Consider the following 17,817-nt stretch of genomic DNA (forward strand, 5'->3'; position numbering starts at 1 on the left):
GGGCCTGGCCACTGAGCCAGTTTTCATTCCACGTCACTGTTTGCTTATTCAGCCCATACTTCTCTATGAGGATTCTATGGGAAAGAATGCTAAAAGCCTTACTGAAATCAGAGTAGACAATATCTATGGCTCATAGCTCAGCTCTTCTACCAGGCCAGACATTTCATTATAGAAGGTTATCAGTCTGATTAAGCATTACTTTTGCTTTGTGAATCCATGTTGACTATTTCTGATATCGTTCTTGTCCTTCATGTGCCTGGAAATATTTTCCAGGATTAGTTGTTTTCCATCAACTTCCCAGGGATGGAGATGAGGATGACTAGCCTGTAGTTCCCTGGGTTATCCTTGTCCTTTTTGAAGGTAAGAGAAACGTTTGCTTTCTGCAAGTCCTCAGGCACCTCTCCCAAATGCCATGATTGTTCAAAGATTATGAATTTGTCTTTGAGGATTTAGTTTAACAATTAAAGAGCTAGAATGCAAATTACATAATATTTGTTGTTAATTGTTCTAGTTAAGCCAGTTGAATGGAGAATGTAACAGGTAAAAGGCAATTAACTGATACAAGTCCCCATGTCAAAGAGAGCAAAGACTCCCAAAGCCATACAATTGTTGGAATAGTTAAACAGTGATTTTAGAAACTGTTCTATTTTCAACTATTCAGAAAAGGCAAAGAAACCATCAGAGTTGACTTGGCTGAGAACCGGCAGACAGGCATGCAAAAGTCCAAATACATCCCAGAATCAGATTTATCTTTCAAAATATACATACCTAACATATCCCCTACAGATACAATTGTGGTGTATTCTTATTCTTTTCTTTCTTTCTTTTTTTTTTTTTTTTAATACCTTTATCTTCCAAATAGATTAATTACATTGTATCTTATCTCTGGCAAAGGTAGTGAAGAGTAAATCCAGTTTTATATGGTGTAAATAATCAAGTTATGTGAATTTATATAGGATATTAGAATCAATGTACGAGAAAGCTTTGCTCTCAAGTTTTAATATTGCTTAACAGGTGGTAACAGTTTTTTAACTTGTATTGGTTAACAGACTTTTATTTACTCTCTAGGCAAAAAAACCATTAAAATTTCAGCCATTTAAATTTCCAAAGCACGAGAAAGCAGACATTGATGAAGTGACAGTAAGATCCAAGATCTTTCTCAGATGAGAGGAGAATTAAGATATTGCTGGGAAAGTGAGGAGTTTTAAATAGATCACCAGAAGGATCTCCCATACAAAGGGAGTAGTGATCCCCAACCTGGGGTCCTCTTCTTTGACAAATCTGGATGGGGAAAGATTTTCATGAGTAGCCCAGTCACCGGTACAAAGTCTATGAAGCATCTGCCAGCTAATTAAATGAGTAGAAAAGATGCAATAAAAAGTTAGTGTTATGTAGGCACTGGCTTACTCCTTTTCATTCTGCATATTTACGCTTTTTTAGATCCTTGTATCCTAAGCAGTCTATTTTGGAATTGTTTTTGTGATGATTTAGCTGAAATAGTTTTTTATGAAAACTGATGAACATGAGGGCAGTCCATCCTTAGATATATGATGGACCTTAAAAGTCAAGGTGCTATGTACAATCTAGTGCAGTCCAGTTCGGAACATATTTAAACTACAAGGATGTCCAGGGAGATTATGATAACTTTGATGAAAGCTTCTCCTGAGCTAGCATAAGGACATAGTTCTAATTCAGTATCATGTTAAAGAAAACCACTTAGGCATAGCTTTATATCCACAAAACTACCAAAGTGCCCATTCAAGCAATTAATGGGAGTTTCATGTAAGGAATTATAGTACAATCAAATAAATGAATGTATTATTTACAGTCTTTTTAAAAATTAATCTTAAAAGGAAAAAAGGGAGAAATTCAGAAAGGAATAAAATTTTCTAATCTGAAACTAAACACGAATGTGTTCCTGTTTACATTTTACAATGGTTAAAGTCCCATTTCAACAAGGCTCAAATAGCTGTTTTTAAGGCATGCCACCAAATAAAATATTCATTAAAAAGCAATAGCTTTAAGCAATAGCAGCTTGGTTATTAGCGGAAAATTACAGAGAATGTGTGAGGAAAATTTTTATTACTAGTGTTTTCTAGTTTGGATCAAATTTCTTCACTTAGAGGTTTTCCTAATAGAATTCAACAAATCACAAAATTTCAGGCAATCATAGCATTAAAAGCAACTAATCAACAAGCAATACTAAATAAGAGGAAAGCATTAACAATTGTATTTATTTCTTTCTGATTGTTTCTGAGGAATGCACATACTGTGTGTTGGTTCAGCAATCAAAACTGAACCGTACATGAGCAATAAAAACTTGCTCCAATGACTGGAGAGCTGAACTTTTTTTCACTTAATAAAATGTAAGGAAGAGAAGCTTGTATTTTGCGCCTTGCTCTGCTGTGTTCTCTGACAAACAATTTGGGCTCTTTCCCTCAACATTTCAGTAAAATTGCACTCTGGCAAACTGACCAGAGAAAGCATGGGGGCAGATGAAGAAGGGAAGTGGTGTGGAATCCTTGCTAAATATCACAATTTTTTGCCTTCACACATTCTAAAACAAGTATGTAAGTCTTTGTGCTTAGCTGCACTGTGTAAATGCCATTTAATTAAATCCCATATTCACATTTCTCTGAATAGCAAAGCTGAATGCTAAGGGCCTATGCAAAAAAGCAAATACTCTTTCTTAAATTGAAAATATGGTTCGTGTTTAGATAGCAGGTGTTCCAAACAACACGGATTACTTCAAAAATTGGACTTGTCTTTTTGGATGAATCTTTTCAACTACTTTCTTATTATAAAGAAATAACTATTTAATTATAATAATTATTAATATTTGTTATTATTAAGAAGGCTTTACAGTCATGCTATTTCTGTTTGCAGAAATTAGAGTGCTTAATGGGAAGGTGGAGAGAGGGAAAAAAAAAGAAAAACTTTCTTATGTACCTTATATATCTGCAAGAAATACTAACACTCTAAATCAAATGATATTTTTCTAACATTGTAAAGGGAAAATTGTCCCATGAAGGTAATTCTTTCACATCTTATTTTGTATCTTGAATAACAAAAGAAAATGAATGGTCAGAAAGTAGCTCTCAAAGCTACTTTCAAAAGTGTCTGTCTGAAATATAACGCAAATAATTGCTCATCTTTGCAAACACCAATCAACTATTCTTATCCATTTTAGTAGGTGGTCTGTCAAATAATATGTTATTTAATAAAAATAAATATTAATGGTATCTGAGTAGCAGAGTTAAATGCTAGTAACAACGGTGTTATTACAGCCATGATTACTCAGATTGCATGTTCTCCTCAACAGCTCTTTTTCAAGCATTCTGGGACTGCAGTACCAGCACGGCAGCCCAGTCACACTTCTGTGGAAAGAAATGCCCTGGTCTCTTGGAAACATCCTCATTCAGACAAAATTTGAAAGCAGCAGGGGAGTAATAGACGACAAGTAGAGAAAATTCAGCAAGAAACATTTTACTCATTACTCATTAGCATGAGCGGATAAGAACAAAATGAATTTTAACACTTGCTGATGCTCTAAGTATTTGTGGAACATTACTCTGACTATGGGAGGTGGTTGCATGATTCTCTTGTACTGTAAATAGTATGAGCATACAGAATATGAGCTTAACAGTCATGCCATATACACTTCTTTAAACTACTGTGAACAACATTACAAAAAAAAAAAAAAAAGTAGCAATACCCTGAAAGACTAATTAATGAAGGGAAAAGTGAAATACGAAACCCCATTCAACTCTGGAATCTCCATCCATGGCATAACAAGGTAATGTGCTTTGATGGCCAGGGTTTGCTGAGCATCAAGATTGCTAACAAGCAGCTGTTCCATGTTGCTAGTAAATGGAGGAGTTAAAATAGTTATACGCTGAAAGACTAAAGGCACTTCCTCTAAAACTGAGCACTCAACAGTGAGCAAAAAGACACAGAATGTTGTTCCATTCCTTATGAGTCTCTGTGGTCCCAACTCACTCAGGAAAATTGTTAATTACATAAAAGAAAATAGCCTTTATCAATATTTCAGTCAATGGGACAAAAATAATATCAGCACAAAGTCAATAATATGTGTCTTTAATACCACTTTCTTGATGTCAAACATGTTGTAATTGTATGAAATCAATAGCACTGGAAGGTCACTTCTTGTAATATTTTACTTAATTAGAGGGAAAAAAAAAAGAAAAAAAGGAAACAGTATGAAATATATAAGATCCTAAGACCAGAGCTGCTTAAAAACTGTTATCATTAGCTCCTTATCAAAGTCACTGCTCTTTTGTAAGCATGATAACAAAGCTCAATGAATTAGGTCTTTATTATATCAAAACTGAGGTCCAGAATAAAAGGTGAAACTTAATATTTGTACTTTGAAGTCGAATATAACAGGTGACAACTGACGTCCATTTAAGGATGCAAAAAATTCTTTATTTTGCCAATTGGCTCTTGCATTGTCTAGTAAGAAGGATTTATGGAGAAATAAGTATCGTGGATTTGGTTGGCACAGAGTTAATTTTCTTTGTAGAGGTTCACATAATGCTGTGTTTTGGAGTTTTGATGAAAATAGTGGTGATAACACACCAGTGTTTTTAGTTGTTGTAGAGCAGTGTTTATACAGAGCCAAGGACTTTTTGCTTCTTGTGCTGCCCAGCCAACAAGAAAGCTGGGGGCACAGCAAAAGCTGGGAGGGGACACAGCCAGAACAGCTGGCCCAGCCTGACCAGAGATATTCCGTATCATATGGTATCATACTCAGCAATAAACAATGGGGTAAAGAAGGAGGAGGGGGCGGATATTCACAAAGATGGCATTTGTCTTCCCAAGAAACTGTTAAATGTGATAAACCCTCCTTTTCTGGAAGTGGCTGAACACTTGCGTTCTGATGAGAAGTAGTGAATAGATTCCTTGTTTTGCTTTGCTTGCACACAAAGCTTTTGCTTGACCTAGTAAACTGTCTTTATCTCAATCCATGAGTTCTCACCTTTTAACCTTTCTGATTCTTTCCTCCATCCCACCTGGGAAGAGTGAGTGAGCAGCCATTTGGGGCTGAGTTGCCTGTTGGGGCTAAGCCATAATAATAAGCTATGTGTTTACAGAAAAGTGGTGTGTTCCATGTTATGGTCACTGCTCACAAACCATGTAGCTCTCACATAAATGGGTGAATATCCCCAAAGTGTGGAATTCCCCCAAAATTTAGTAAAAATTCTTTTTGTTATAATAAACACATGCAAGATGTAAGAGTGCAACATGTTGTAACACAGACTCTTCCAACAAAATGTAGCAATGATCAGATTGCACAGTGAAAATAATGTTCTTTACAATTTTGTTAGCATTAAGCTTTCAAGGGAGTCTGGTACTGCCATTATTTCTTTTATTAGCAAAAGATAGGAGCAGACTAATGAAACCATTCACAGAACGATATTTAAGAATGTCCCAAAATTCATGGAGGCCTGGATCAAAGTCTATTAAAATCGGTTGGATTTTTTCATAGTCTGCTGTGTTGTTTACATAAGACAACAGTAGTATTTGGTAGGCAGCAATATAGGATTGTATTTTATCAGTATCGTTACTGTGGTAACGATAAACTTCCAGCTAATCCCATACTTGTGTGGGACTTGCTGCTCCAGCTGGATGCTTACAAGTCTATAGGACCTGACTGGATTCATCCCAATGTACTCAGAGACTTGGTTGATGTCATTGCAAGACCTCTATCAAAAAATAAAAATAATAATAAATAAATAAATAAAATAAAAAAAATGGCTGGCATACATCTAGATAAATGCATAATATAAAGGGTGAACAATTGGCAGATGAGTTGGGCTTGAAGGGTTATAGTAAAAGTGGTTACATCAGGTTGGTGGCCCTACTGGGGTTTCGCAGAGCTCCTTTTTAGGTCCAGTTCTCTTTAAAGTTTTCATAAATGACTTGGATGTAGGACTTGAAGAAATACTAAGTCTGCAACGACACTAAACTGAGAGGAGTGGTTGACTGCCTCAAGGGTAGAGAGGCCCTACAGAGAGATGCAAATTAGAGAGCTGGACAGTCACCAACGATATGAAGTTTAACAAGAGCAAGTGCCAGATTCTGCACCTGGGAAGGGATGAAACTGGATATATATACAAACTAGGGAATGAGAGGCTGGAAAGCAGCCCTGTGAAAAGGGATCTGGGGGTTTTGGTCAACAAAAAGTTCTTATTCATGAGTCAGCAGTGTTCCCTGACAGCCAAAAGGGCCAACTGGACCTCTGCATATCCTGGGGTTCATCAGTCACTGCATTACTAGCCAGTAGAGGGAGGGGATTGTTTCACTCTGCTCTGCACTGTTGCAGCATCACCTCAAGCGCTGTGTGCAGCTTTGGGCACCACAGTATAAGAAGGACATAAAACTATTAAAATGTGTTTTTTAAGGAGGGCTACAAAGATGGTGAAGGGTATAGAGGGCAAGACACGTGAGGAGTGGCTGAAGTCAATTGGTTTGTTCTGTCTAAAGAGCAGGCTGAGGGGAGGCCTCATGGCAGACTGCGAGCTTCCTCACAAGCGGAGAGGCAGGCACTGAGCTCTGCTCTCTGGGGACAGCGACAGGACCCGAGGGAACAGCATGGAGCTGGGACAGGGGAGGGTCAGGTTGGGTGTTAGGAAAAGGTTCTTCACCGAGAGGGTGGTTGGGCACTGGGACAGGCTCCCCAGGTAAGTGGTCACAGCACCAAGCCTACTGGAGTTCAAGAAGCATCTGGACAATGCTGTCAGAAATATTGCCTGATTTTTTGGGTGGTCCTGTGCAGAGGCAGGAGTTGGACTCAATGATACTTCTTGGCCCCTTACAACTCAGGATATTCTATGGTTCTGTGATTTTTATGCCACTAAAAATATAGGAAAGAGACAGTGACAAACTGCTACAGACATACAGCCCTGATAGGCCCAACATAAGACACTTGAGGCGCTGTCTTCTGGATTTAGCTCTAGCCACATGAAGTAATGCTAGGAGTCAATTCAGATTTTGGAGGGGTGAGTAACACATTGGAGAAGTTTCCCTGTCATTGACCATGGAACTTGTGTGAATATGCACGTATTTCAGTGCTGCAAGTGAGGATGCATACCTGTGTGCTCCTTATAATGAAAGATGAAGCTATATTAGAATGTCTTCCTCACCATGAATTCACACAGTTCCATGAAAAGGGAAAAAACAGAAAGAAAGAAACTGTATGAGCTCAATAGTCTGGCTTCTTTAAGATATTTCACAGTGTCTGCTGTCAGTTTTGTTCTCACTAATTAAGAATTGCACCAAATAATTATGATTTGTCCACTGGAGTTGACTATACTGATGGTAGCCTGGAAACACAAACTTACACTCAACATCAGGATGCACATTTTTCAGTTAATAATTCAGGAATATTAATTCAAATTAACTTTTAAAATGGATTACTTAGTCTATACAAAAAGTGTTGTGTGGGCACTCATTCAGAATTAAAGCAACCCCAGTGAAATTTTCCTCAATTTGATTTCAAAATAGGTTCAACCAGATTAAATCAAGGTCACCTAAGTTGTTGTAAATGTTGTAAATGACCACTCAATCATTTAGCATTAATAGCTAATTAACCTTATACCTCTTATTACACCGTGTCTCTGGTTAGACAAGCCTGCTGAGAATTAGTCTCCAACCATTTATTTAAAAGTCAGCTTCAGAATTGTGAAATAACTAACACCAGGTTATTGGAAAGCTTGGATATGCAGCCTCGTCCTCATAATCTTAACAAACCTGAAACATTGAGTCATTCATGGCTTGTCTGTGAAAGGTGTATGCCTGCAGCACAGAGACTGTTCTATACAGACTCTTGAAAGCAGCATTAGTGCACAGCTTGTCCTGCTCTCATGTCGTGTGATTACACTGCAGAGTGGTGAGCACCCTGCAAAATTTTATTGCATGAGAGGACATTCATAGACACAGTTCTTGTAAATGAATGAGCACTGAAATTATACAAAAAAAATTTGAAACCCCTCAAGTTGCTGGTCCCTTCTATTATCTTCCAGCCAATGGTACACAATCTTATGTCCAGGAAACATAATATTAATATTAGTGATTTGTGACTGAATTCTGGTAAGAAAAAAAAAAAAAAAAGATTAATCTGTAATGTTATTTCAAGGATGTTAGTACTGTTTTCATTATTACCCTCAGAGATACAGCTGTTATCGTTAATGGTTCCTTTATTGGTCTATGTTTCTATTTTGAGAGAGAACTTAGTTAATATATTTTCAAAATTTTTGTTCAACTTCTCTGATAAAGTTGTATTCAGATGGTTAACTTCAGGACTCTGAGTTTGTGCAGCTGGAGTTCTGGAAGAAGCTACTGACAGAATACCAGAACCAACGTACCTCTGAGATATACAGACTATCTGGATGACAAGCAGAGTAGAAAATACATTATTTGCAGTTAACCAAAATGATGAGTTTCTCACCTATCTATTGATGAAAGGTACCTATCTTACAGTGATGAAGTCCTTCCCTTCTCTTTTGATTATTGTGTGTTACGTTAATAGTAGTTCAGTGCTTGTATTCTATAGAACAGGGCCAATATATTTGTGCTTAATGATATTAACAGAGACTGCAACTTCAGAATGGTGAAATAAAATATACTCCAAATACACAAATTCTTCAAATTATTCATAATGAAGGGAAAAAAAATTAAAGTAGTCTCATTCTCTGTCAAAAAATAATGAGTGAAAAAAAATCTTATATATGGCACAGCTGTTTATTTCCCCTCAACATTGAGGAAACATCCTTGAAGGTCTCATAAATGGCTCTCACATTAAATAGTTCAGATTCTGTTTTTTCAAATTTGCTAATCATCTTTGCATTGGAAAATATATTACAGGGAGACAGAAAGTGCAACTAAATTAAACAATTTTATGGTAACAAACCAATTACCACATGCTAGTACAGACATATAATGACTTCATCCATTGCAGTTGCTGAGGTTTTCATGTGGTGATGATTATGTGCAATCTTTTGCTGATAATGTGATGAAATTATTCCAATTATTCCTTTTTTTTTTTTTTTTCTTTCTGGAAAACGTGTTGCTCTCTATCACTGCAGAAGCAGAGGATAAATCTAGTCAAGAAATGCTTTCTTCATAGATATGGTAATATAGTATATTCAAATAAAGGATGTTCCGACTCCCTCTAACAATAATTTTACTTTTCAATGAGGTACAACTTCTTTAACTAGAGACTAAGTATAGAAGTTCTCATGTCTAAGAAATTGTAAACCTCTTAACAATTTGACAGTAGATGCATGAATTATCTAAGACTATATATGACACAGGATGCCAGGGAAGTTATCATGACTAATTTGATTTTTATTTACCTTGAAAAGCATCCACACATTTATGTAATTCAACCAGTTTATATGGGATCAGTATCAATCTCATTATTTCTTATTTTTCAAACTCTTCCATCACTGCCTCTCTTATTTTTGCCACACTTGCACATCTGTGGGCTAAGATAACAGCACAGAAAAATGTCAATGTCATTAGCTAACAGTATGACAAATGCAAGACACAGTGTTTCCTGAGCTTTCAGCCACAAGGACAGTTGCATGGAATAGCAATAAATGTAATCAACTTTTGGTTACTTAAAATTTTCATACTCCGGTGTGAGCATTTAAAAAAAAGTGGGACTTATTGAAAACTATATAATTGTTCATGTAAAATGTATGGAAGACAACTCTCACCAAAAAGCTGAAATTGGACACTCCTCAAATTTTACTTCCAGAGTCTGCTTGTGAATATATTTGATATAAGGCAGAAGAAAAAAACAAACAAACAAACAAACAAAAAAACCACTAGTCCTAACAATTCCTGTTTCTTGTGTGCATAAGTTTCTGCCTGAACACAGGTGTCAATTTTGACATTTAGGACAGGAGAAAGAAGGGGAAAGGATTTTAGGTAATTGCTTGCATCTCTACATGGGAGTGAAATTTAGTGTCTACTGAACACACCACCATATACCTGCTTAAAATTCTGTCTAAATGTGGAACTTTCTGAAGTCAAAATAGCTTTTAAAATTGCTTATTTCTCTTTATGTGATTGCTTTTTAATACCAGGAAAAGGTTGAAGGATTTGTGATCAAAATCTAAGTCTATGTGAATCTAATCTATTCAGCTTTTGAAAGTCAAAAGAAGATTTACTATTTAAATTCTTAGATTAGCTCAGAATGTGTAAATCCTTTTCTACTTCTATTTATCAACAGAAAGTATTACTATTCACTGCAATGGAATGCACTGACTTCACCTTCAAATAACACAGGAAAAAGAAATCAAGTTCCAACACAAGTGTACATAACCTAGGATTTGGTCTCAACTTGTAAATTTTCAAATTGAGTAGATACAAAAGAATAACATTCACAAGGAAAAATTACTTTGATGTTCTTCTGGAAACTTTTCATCCACTTACAGAAAACTAACTCATTCTATTTAGTGGACAAAGAATAGATTGAAAATACATAAAATTCTGTTTGCAAAGGCTCTGCACAGAGCTGTTTATGATCTAGGAAACATCTAGTCAAGAGTAATTGCACAATGATAATGTGCAATTAAATTAACCAATCACAGCAATTACTGTAAATGAAACATAAACACAGGCAACACAGTTTTTGAATGATACAAGATTTACAGGAGTACAGGAGACAGTACAGGGTGCAGGAGACAGTGCAGTGGCCAACACGTTTTAGTACATTCCTATTTTACATTGAATTTGGAATTTTGCTGTATAAGAAAATTCATTTTTTTAAATATTTTATTTTTCCTCCCGGCAAAATCTTTGCTTCTATTTACTTGTTATTTATTATGAGTAGTAGTATATATCACTCCTCAAGAAGGAAATTTTAAAGGCACAGGAGCAGGCCATTCCTGTGTCCCGTAAGGTGGGCTGGAGAGGAAGAAGACTGGCATGGATGAACCGGGAACATTTATTGAGACTCCGGGAGAAAAAGAGAGTCTACATCTGCTGGAAGAAAGGACAGGCTACTTGGGGTGACTACAAGGAAGTTGCTAAGATATGCAGAGAGGAAGTTAGAAAGGCAAAAGCCCATTTTGGAATCAGATTGGCAACTGCAGTAGAAGAGAACAAGACATCCTTTTACAAATTTATTAACAGCAAGAGAAGAACCAAGGAAATTTTCCATCCTTTACTTGATGCAACAGGAAATGTGATCACTGAGGATAACAATAAGGCTGAGGTTCTCAATGCCTTCTTTGCATCTGTCTTTATTAGTTGGATCAGTTATTGTCAGGGTACTTTACACCCTGACCTGGACATCCCCTATGATTCAGGTAGAGAATCCCACCCTGTGATCCAGGAAGAGACAGTTAGAGACCTGCTCCTCTATCTGGAATGTCACATGTCCATGGGAGCAGACGAGCTCCACCCTAGGGTGCTGAGGGAGCTGGCAGAGTAAAGTGCCAAACCACTTTCCACCATCTATCAGCGTTCCTGGTTATCTGGAGAGGTCCCAGAGGACTGGAGGCTTGCCGATGTGATTCTCATCTACAAGAAGGGCTATAAGGAGGACCTGGGGAACTACAGGCCTGTCAGCCTGACCTTGGTTCCAGGGGAAGTTATGGAGCAAATCATCTTGGGTGAGATCACACGGCACTTGTGTGGAACTCAGGGGATCAGGCCCAGCCCACACGGGTTCATGAAAGGCAGGTTGTGCTTGTCCAACCTCATCTCCTTCTATGATCGTGTGACCAGACTGGTAGATTGGGGAATGATGTAGTTTGATGTAGTCTACTTCGACTTCAGCAAAACCTTTGGCACGGTCTCCCACAGTATTCTCCTGGGGAAACTGGCTGCCCGTGGCCTGGACAGGTATACTTTTCTCTGGATAAAGAACTGGCTGTAGGGCCATGCCCAGCGGGTTGTGGTTAATAGAGTTAAGTCCAGCTTGTGTCCCATTACAAGATGTGTTCCCCAGGGGTTGGTACTGGGGCTTATCTTGTTTAATATCTTTATTGATGACCTAGATGAAGCGACTGAGTGTACCCTCAGTATGTTTGCAGATGGTAGGGTGGCCCTTCAGGGGGATCTGGATAGGCTGGACTGCTGGGCTGAGGCGAATGGGATGAGGTTTAATAAGGCCAAGTGCTGGATCCTGCACTTTGGCCACAATAACCCCATGCAACGCTATAGGCTTGGGGCAGAGTTGCTAGAAGACTGTGAAGAGGAAAGGGACCTGGGAGTGTTGATCGATGCATGGCTGAACATGGGCCGACAGTGTGGCCAGGTGGCCAAGAAGGCCAATGGGATCTTGGCCTGTATTAGAAATAGCGTAGCCAGTGGGAGCAGGGAGATGATCGTCCCTCTGTACTCAGCTTTGGTGAGGCTGCACCTCGAGTACTGTGTTCAGCTTTGGGCCCCTCTCTACAAGAAGAACATCGAGGTCCTGGGGCATGTCCAGAGAAGGGCAACAAAACTGGTGAGGTAGCTGGAACACAAGTCCTGTGAGGAGCGGCTGAGGGAGCTGGGATTGTTTAGTCTGGAGAAGAGGAGGCTCAGGGGAGACCTCAGTGCACTCTACAACTTCCTGAGGGGAGGTTGTGATGAGGAGGGGGTCGGCCTCTTCTCTCAGATAGCTAATGATAGGACTCGAGGAAATGGCCACAAGTTGCACCTGGAGAGATTTAGATTAGATATCAGGAAAAACTTTCTCTCTCAAAGAGTGGTCAGGTGCTAGAACGGACTGCCCAGTGAGGTGGTGGAGTCACCATCCCTCACGGTGTTCAGGAAGCGCCTGGACAAGGTGCTACAAGATATGATTTAGTAGCTTAGTGGGTAGTATTGGTGATAGGAAGATGGTTGGACTAGATGATCTTGTAGGTCCTTTCCAACCTTGTGTTTCTATGATTCTACGACTCTATATTATTAAAATAGCTAAGACTTATGCTAATATAGATTCTACATTTTGTATCTATCTGTTAACCACAGAATTCTTAAAAGGATTTTTTTTTTAAAAAAGGTATATATTATTATTACTAAAGGTATATATTATATACTATTACTCATTAAAAAAAAAAAAAAAAAGCTAAGCCATTCTTGTATATAAATTTAGTGACCCTCAGACAATAAAGTCCCATGAGCTATATGTGCAAGGTACAAGTATTTTCATAAAGTACACATGCTAACTGCTAACATTTGGGTGCTTGATCTTAATATTTCATTCACAATTTCATTTCCTTGATGTCTGATTGTTCTGTACATGGTTTTCATTTAACTACCATTTTTTAATGATTATTTAAATATTTTAAGCTCATGCACTTATACATAAAGTGCAGATATATACATATCTGCATACATAGATACTTATATCTACAGATACATCACATATTTTACATCATGTATATAGGATCCTGAAACATTTTACCTATAATAAACAAGATCAAAAAAACAACAACACAGCACACAAAAAAAACAACACCCATACAACAAAGCAGTCTGAATGATTTGAGGTAAAATGTTTTCCTCAGTTAAGACAACAAAGTTGTATTTTGTTGTATATATTAATATTTAGTTCATATTTTGTTGGTAAACCAGTTACACCTCACAGGTGAGATTAAAGACTTACATCCTTGTCTAGCATGAATCATACAAGGAATATTAATTTTTTCATAAATTAGGAAAAACATTGAGCTAATGGATAATGCAATGTGGGGAGATGTACTCCTCAGACTCCCTACACTTATTCATCTTTTTCAGAGAGAATGAGGACCTGAGTGAGGTGAGACAATATTTATTTTTGTGAGAGAAAATAAACTGAATATGTTCTTCCTTATGTGGTTTTGTTATGGAACAGATTTTCTATGAGGAGCATATGCTTATTTTAAATAATTCACTGTCAGATTAATTATATGCTACTTGGATTATAACATAATGAACTGAGTTTAGGAAGGTGATAAAGCAATACCATCTGAGCACAACATTCTCCACAAGAATAATATTTATGGGTTTGATTTTCTTGGCTTGCCTCACATCATGTCCCCTTGACTTGAATGAGAGATATGAAAAGACTGTAAGAGTGACAACCCTAACAACAACAGCAACAGCAACAGCAACAACAACAATAATAAAATGAAGATATTGGAAAGGAAAACAAAATTCCTTTTGGGAAAAAAAAAAAAAAAAAGGAAAATTGTTTACCTGATGTCAGGTTGTGATGTCGTGGAACTTCTTTTACTGGTGGAACACCTAAAGAACAAAACATTGATAAATTAATCTTCTCTTTCAGAAACTTTATGTCTAGTAACCCCATAGAAGAAAACTGCTTCTAGAGACTAGTTTAGTAAGCGTGCACCAGTCCACAACTGTAGTCCTTTGAAGTTCCAGGACTTCAGTATACAATATTTATATACAAGTGGTATAAGCAAGTGGCATACACAAGTATCAACATTTATAGCATGTAGTTGCTTTTGAGAACTTACTTGTGCAGGTCTGGCTTCAAATCTGCACTTCTGTGAGAAACTCACTGTCTTTAACCAATGTAGAGAGGACATTTTTGTCTTAGACCATTAACATACTAGTCTGATATTACTACTGATTATCTTCAGAGGTGTAGCAGAAACCATTTCTCTGCATATTACTGTACAATCAAGGCAGTGCTTTGTCCAACAGGTTAGTAGGAATATAGGTGACCCTGAAGTATATCCCACATATACAAAGTGTCTCTTATTATCAGTGTAGTTATTCTACAATATGAAGCTCATGATCTAAAGCAACACACAAGCCATGGAAATGAACTTTGTACTGCCTCACCAAGGAGCATTGTGGCAGACCAGGTGGGGACTCGTAACCCATTCAACAGTGGACATTGTGCTGGAGGATCCTGCAGTTGGGCTAACGATGTGCCAGATTTGGGGTCATAGGTGGGGTACCACTGCAGCTAGATTGGATGTACAGCTGTAATCCTTGACACCGACACTTGGAGCCATCAGGCATTCAATTACTAGGGATTTATGCACAATTTCACCATTTTGTTGTACTTGTATATATTTAGAAATGCTAACAAAGCCGCTCTTTCCAATCCCATAAAAAGGCTAATGTTTGCAGAGATTTTCATCATTGTATTACCTTTGTGTTTTTCATCTTTCAGATGTTTCTTCTCAGTTGTTTTGTCTATCAAGAAAAAAAAAGCGTAATATGGGTCAAGGTTGGTAAATTGGCTGAATTCTTAATAGATTATTACCTAGACTTTTCAAGTAAAATACTTTGAAAATTAACACAGATCTTTTAGGAGTTATTTCACATAGAAATACATATAAAATTGTAATCTGAAACTATTTTTATTGTGATCTTCTACATATATATGTACACACACAGTAACTGCCTACCTTCTTTTTCCTTAGAAGTCTTTGTTTTTTTCAGGGCTAGAAAGATTTGCAAGGAAACAACATTAAGTGACAGTTATCAGAAATATGAGTTTCTGACAATAAGCATATTGCACAAAGCTGATCTTCCTAGTAATTTTCCTGGAATAATAACTGAGCTAAATGTGTCTCATAGCATGTATACAATATATCTTTATTACAATAGTGGCTGCTACCCCAGTGGCAGTAGCAGTTCTGGGCTTTCTGTTCAGTCTTTGGAAATAGATCGAATATTGCTGTTTGTAGAGAAGTTTGGAAACTCCTGATAGAGACTTTGGAATTCTGAAATTCCTTAACTTGTGCAAGAATTGTCAAACTATTCATTGCCAAAATGCATCACAGTAGGATCCCATTGCCTACTGCCTGCTTTTTACTCTATTTCCCTCAGTAAACTCAATTGTCTGAAACAAACAACAGGATGTGGAGGTAGATGGACCAGAACTACCAGATATGACCATTCTGAAGCCCTGCAGAAGTAGATTCTGTTTTGTGTGATTTATTTAATTTTTCTCAAACTGTACATTCACTTAGAACATGTTTTTTTTTTCTTTTTTTTTTTTTTTCTTTTTGTCATCCTTATCCTCAGCCCCCAAACACAGATGTTTGGTCTGTGACTCCATTCAACGAGGCAGATTGAAATTAAGTAAGGTGTATTGCTGCAGGTGCCTGAGTCTATTTCAATGTTCCCTGTTGACCATAGCAGAAAACTGGCAGGCTGCCTTCAAAACGTTCATTTTCACTTCATATGATCCAAGCAGTTATAACAATGCTTTGCTCAATGTCTGCTGGTGCCTGTATTATCTGATTAACGCTAGCTTCCTCAGTGCTAATCACTTGTGTCTAGCTCACCAAAAACATGCTACAGAAGATGAACAGTGAAAATAAGATAAAATGATCAGCTGATAAAAGCAGTCTTTGACTGGCAGAGAGCTGAGCAGCTGCAATGCTCTTAGTTTACCTGCTTTGGTTTACATCGGCGTAGTTCATTGCTGATGAATGTTATGTGTTCTTCAGTACTGGTATGTTCATTAAATATTTCCACAAGACATAGCAGAGAATTTTGATATTTACCTGTTATTGGTATATTCATTAAATATTTCCACAAGACATAGCAGAGAATTTTGATATTTACCTGTTATTGGAATTTCACCTGTTGGCTCTTCATGAAAATAATCAAAAATGAAGATGAAGAGGGAAGGAAAAGAATATGAGGATTAGTACCATGATTTTTTTTTTTTTTTAAAGAAAAGTAACCATTTAAATAGATCTCCTCTTTCATCTGCAACTTTTCTGCAGGATATTAATTTGCAAAGAAATATGCCTTAACAATGGGCGTGTACACAAGATTTCACAGTGAAAGCTGAGTCCTACTCTTTGAAGTACTATAATCCAGCATGTGATGGTTCCTGCAAATGCAAACACTTTGCCAATCAAAGCTTTTAGGCAAGTGAATATTTAAATAGAGTTCTTTTTAAACGTGCATTCAAGGTTATAGCTATCTATACTCTTTTCCAAAAAATATATTTAGTTTAACTGTTACCTTTCTTTTCTTATCATCCACACTTCTCAACCAAAGACTGACACTGACCTTGAATGGATGGCATTCACCTCTATATTACTTTCTCCTGTATCATCAGTCTGCCCTGCCTTTTTAGAGTAAAAGCTCTTAAGAACTGGAAAACATGGATTACACGTTTGCACAGTACCTAGTATAAAAGAAGCATATATTCCTGTGCCATTATAATACCCATAATAATTAATGACAATTGATCAACACAATGGTATAGAAATTCCCTGGTATAAACTATCCTTACTTTTTTTGAAATCAAAGGAATAAATTATACTGTGATATGGAATCCAAGAATTTTTTACCCCTCAGTACTTTGTTAGTCCTAGTTTTATTTTAGAATGTTATAGTAAGGAAATACTGGCCTCACTAGCCAGGCAGAACATACAGCTGGATAATAACTGAATATATTCACAAAATAATTCAGGGTCTCCTTTGATTGAATTATCTTGGTGTTACTTCATTGCTGAGTTTTGGCTTCAGATAAATGTGAGGTTCTACAGCTGATGAGAACCCACACCAAAGCAAAAATCTTTCAGTTAGTGCTTTTTCAACAGAAAGACTGAGCAATTAAGTATAGTTTTCACTAACAAACCCCAGGAAACATTTACTAGGGCTTGGTTCATAAGGAGACTCATAAATGTCAAGTGCTCAAGAAAAGCACCACAGGAATTCAGCAAAGGCTAGTTTTGCTGCTATTAAATGCTAACATGCTTAAGTCCTTCAATATTTACAGTTCTCCTTATGGTCACGCCCACTACTGCTAAAAACTAATACGTTGCAGCATCCTGAGTAGTGGATTAATATCTCTTCTCATTTTCA

General features: G+C 37.2%; 1 protein-coding gene across 3 annotated transcripts in view; it reads right to left on the reverse strand.

Moving 5' to 3' along the window:
* The window catches only part of TRDN (triadin), a 245,164-nt gene that overhangs the window by 10,232 nt on the left and 217,115 nt on the right, over positions 1 to 17,817 (reverse strand). For all 3 annotated transcript variants that reach the window (XM_083830645.1, XM_083830644.1, XM_083830643.1), the window contains 4 exons: positions 16,561 to 16,587; positions 15,393 to 15,428; positions 15,133 to 15,177; positions 14,206 to 14,253 (listed from right to left, as the gene is read on the reverse strand). In XM_083830645.1, the coding sequence (XP_083686771.1) occupies positions 14,206 to 14,253; positions 15,133 to 15,177; positions 15,393 to 15,428; positions 16,561 to 16,587 (156 nt within the window). The remainder of the gene's footprint in view (positions 1 to 14,205; positions 14,254 to 15,132; positions 15,178 to 15,392; positions 15,429 to 16,560; positions 16,588 to 17,817) is intronic.

The sequence above is a fragment of the Anser anser genome (genome assembly GCF_964211835.1).
Source record: "Anser anser genome assembly, chromosome: 3".
Lineage (NCBI taxonomy): Eukaryota > Metazoa > Chordata > Aves > Anseriformes > Anatidae > Anser > Anser anser.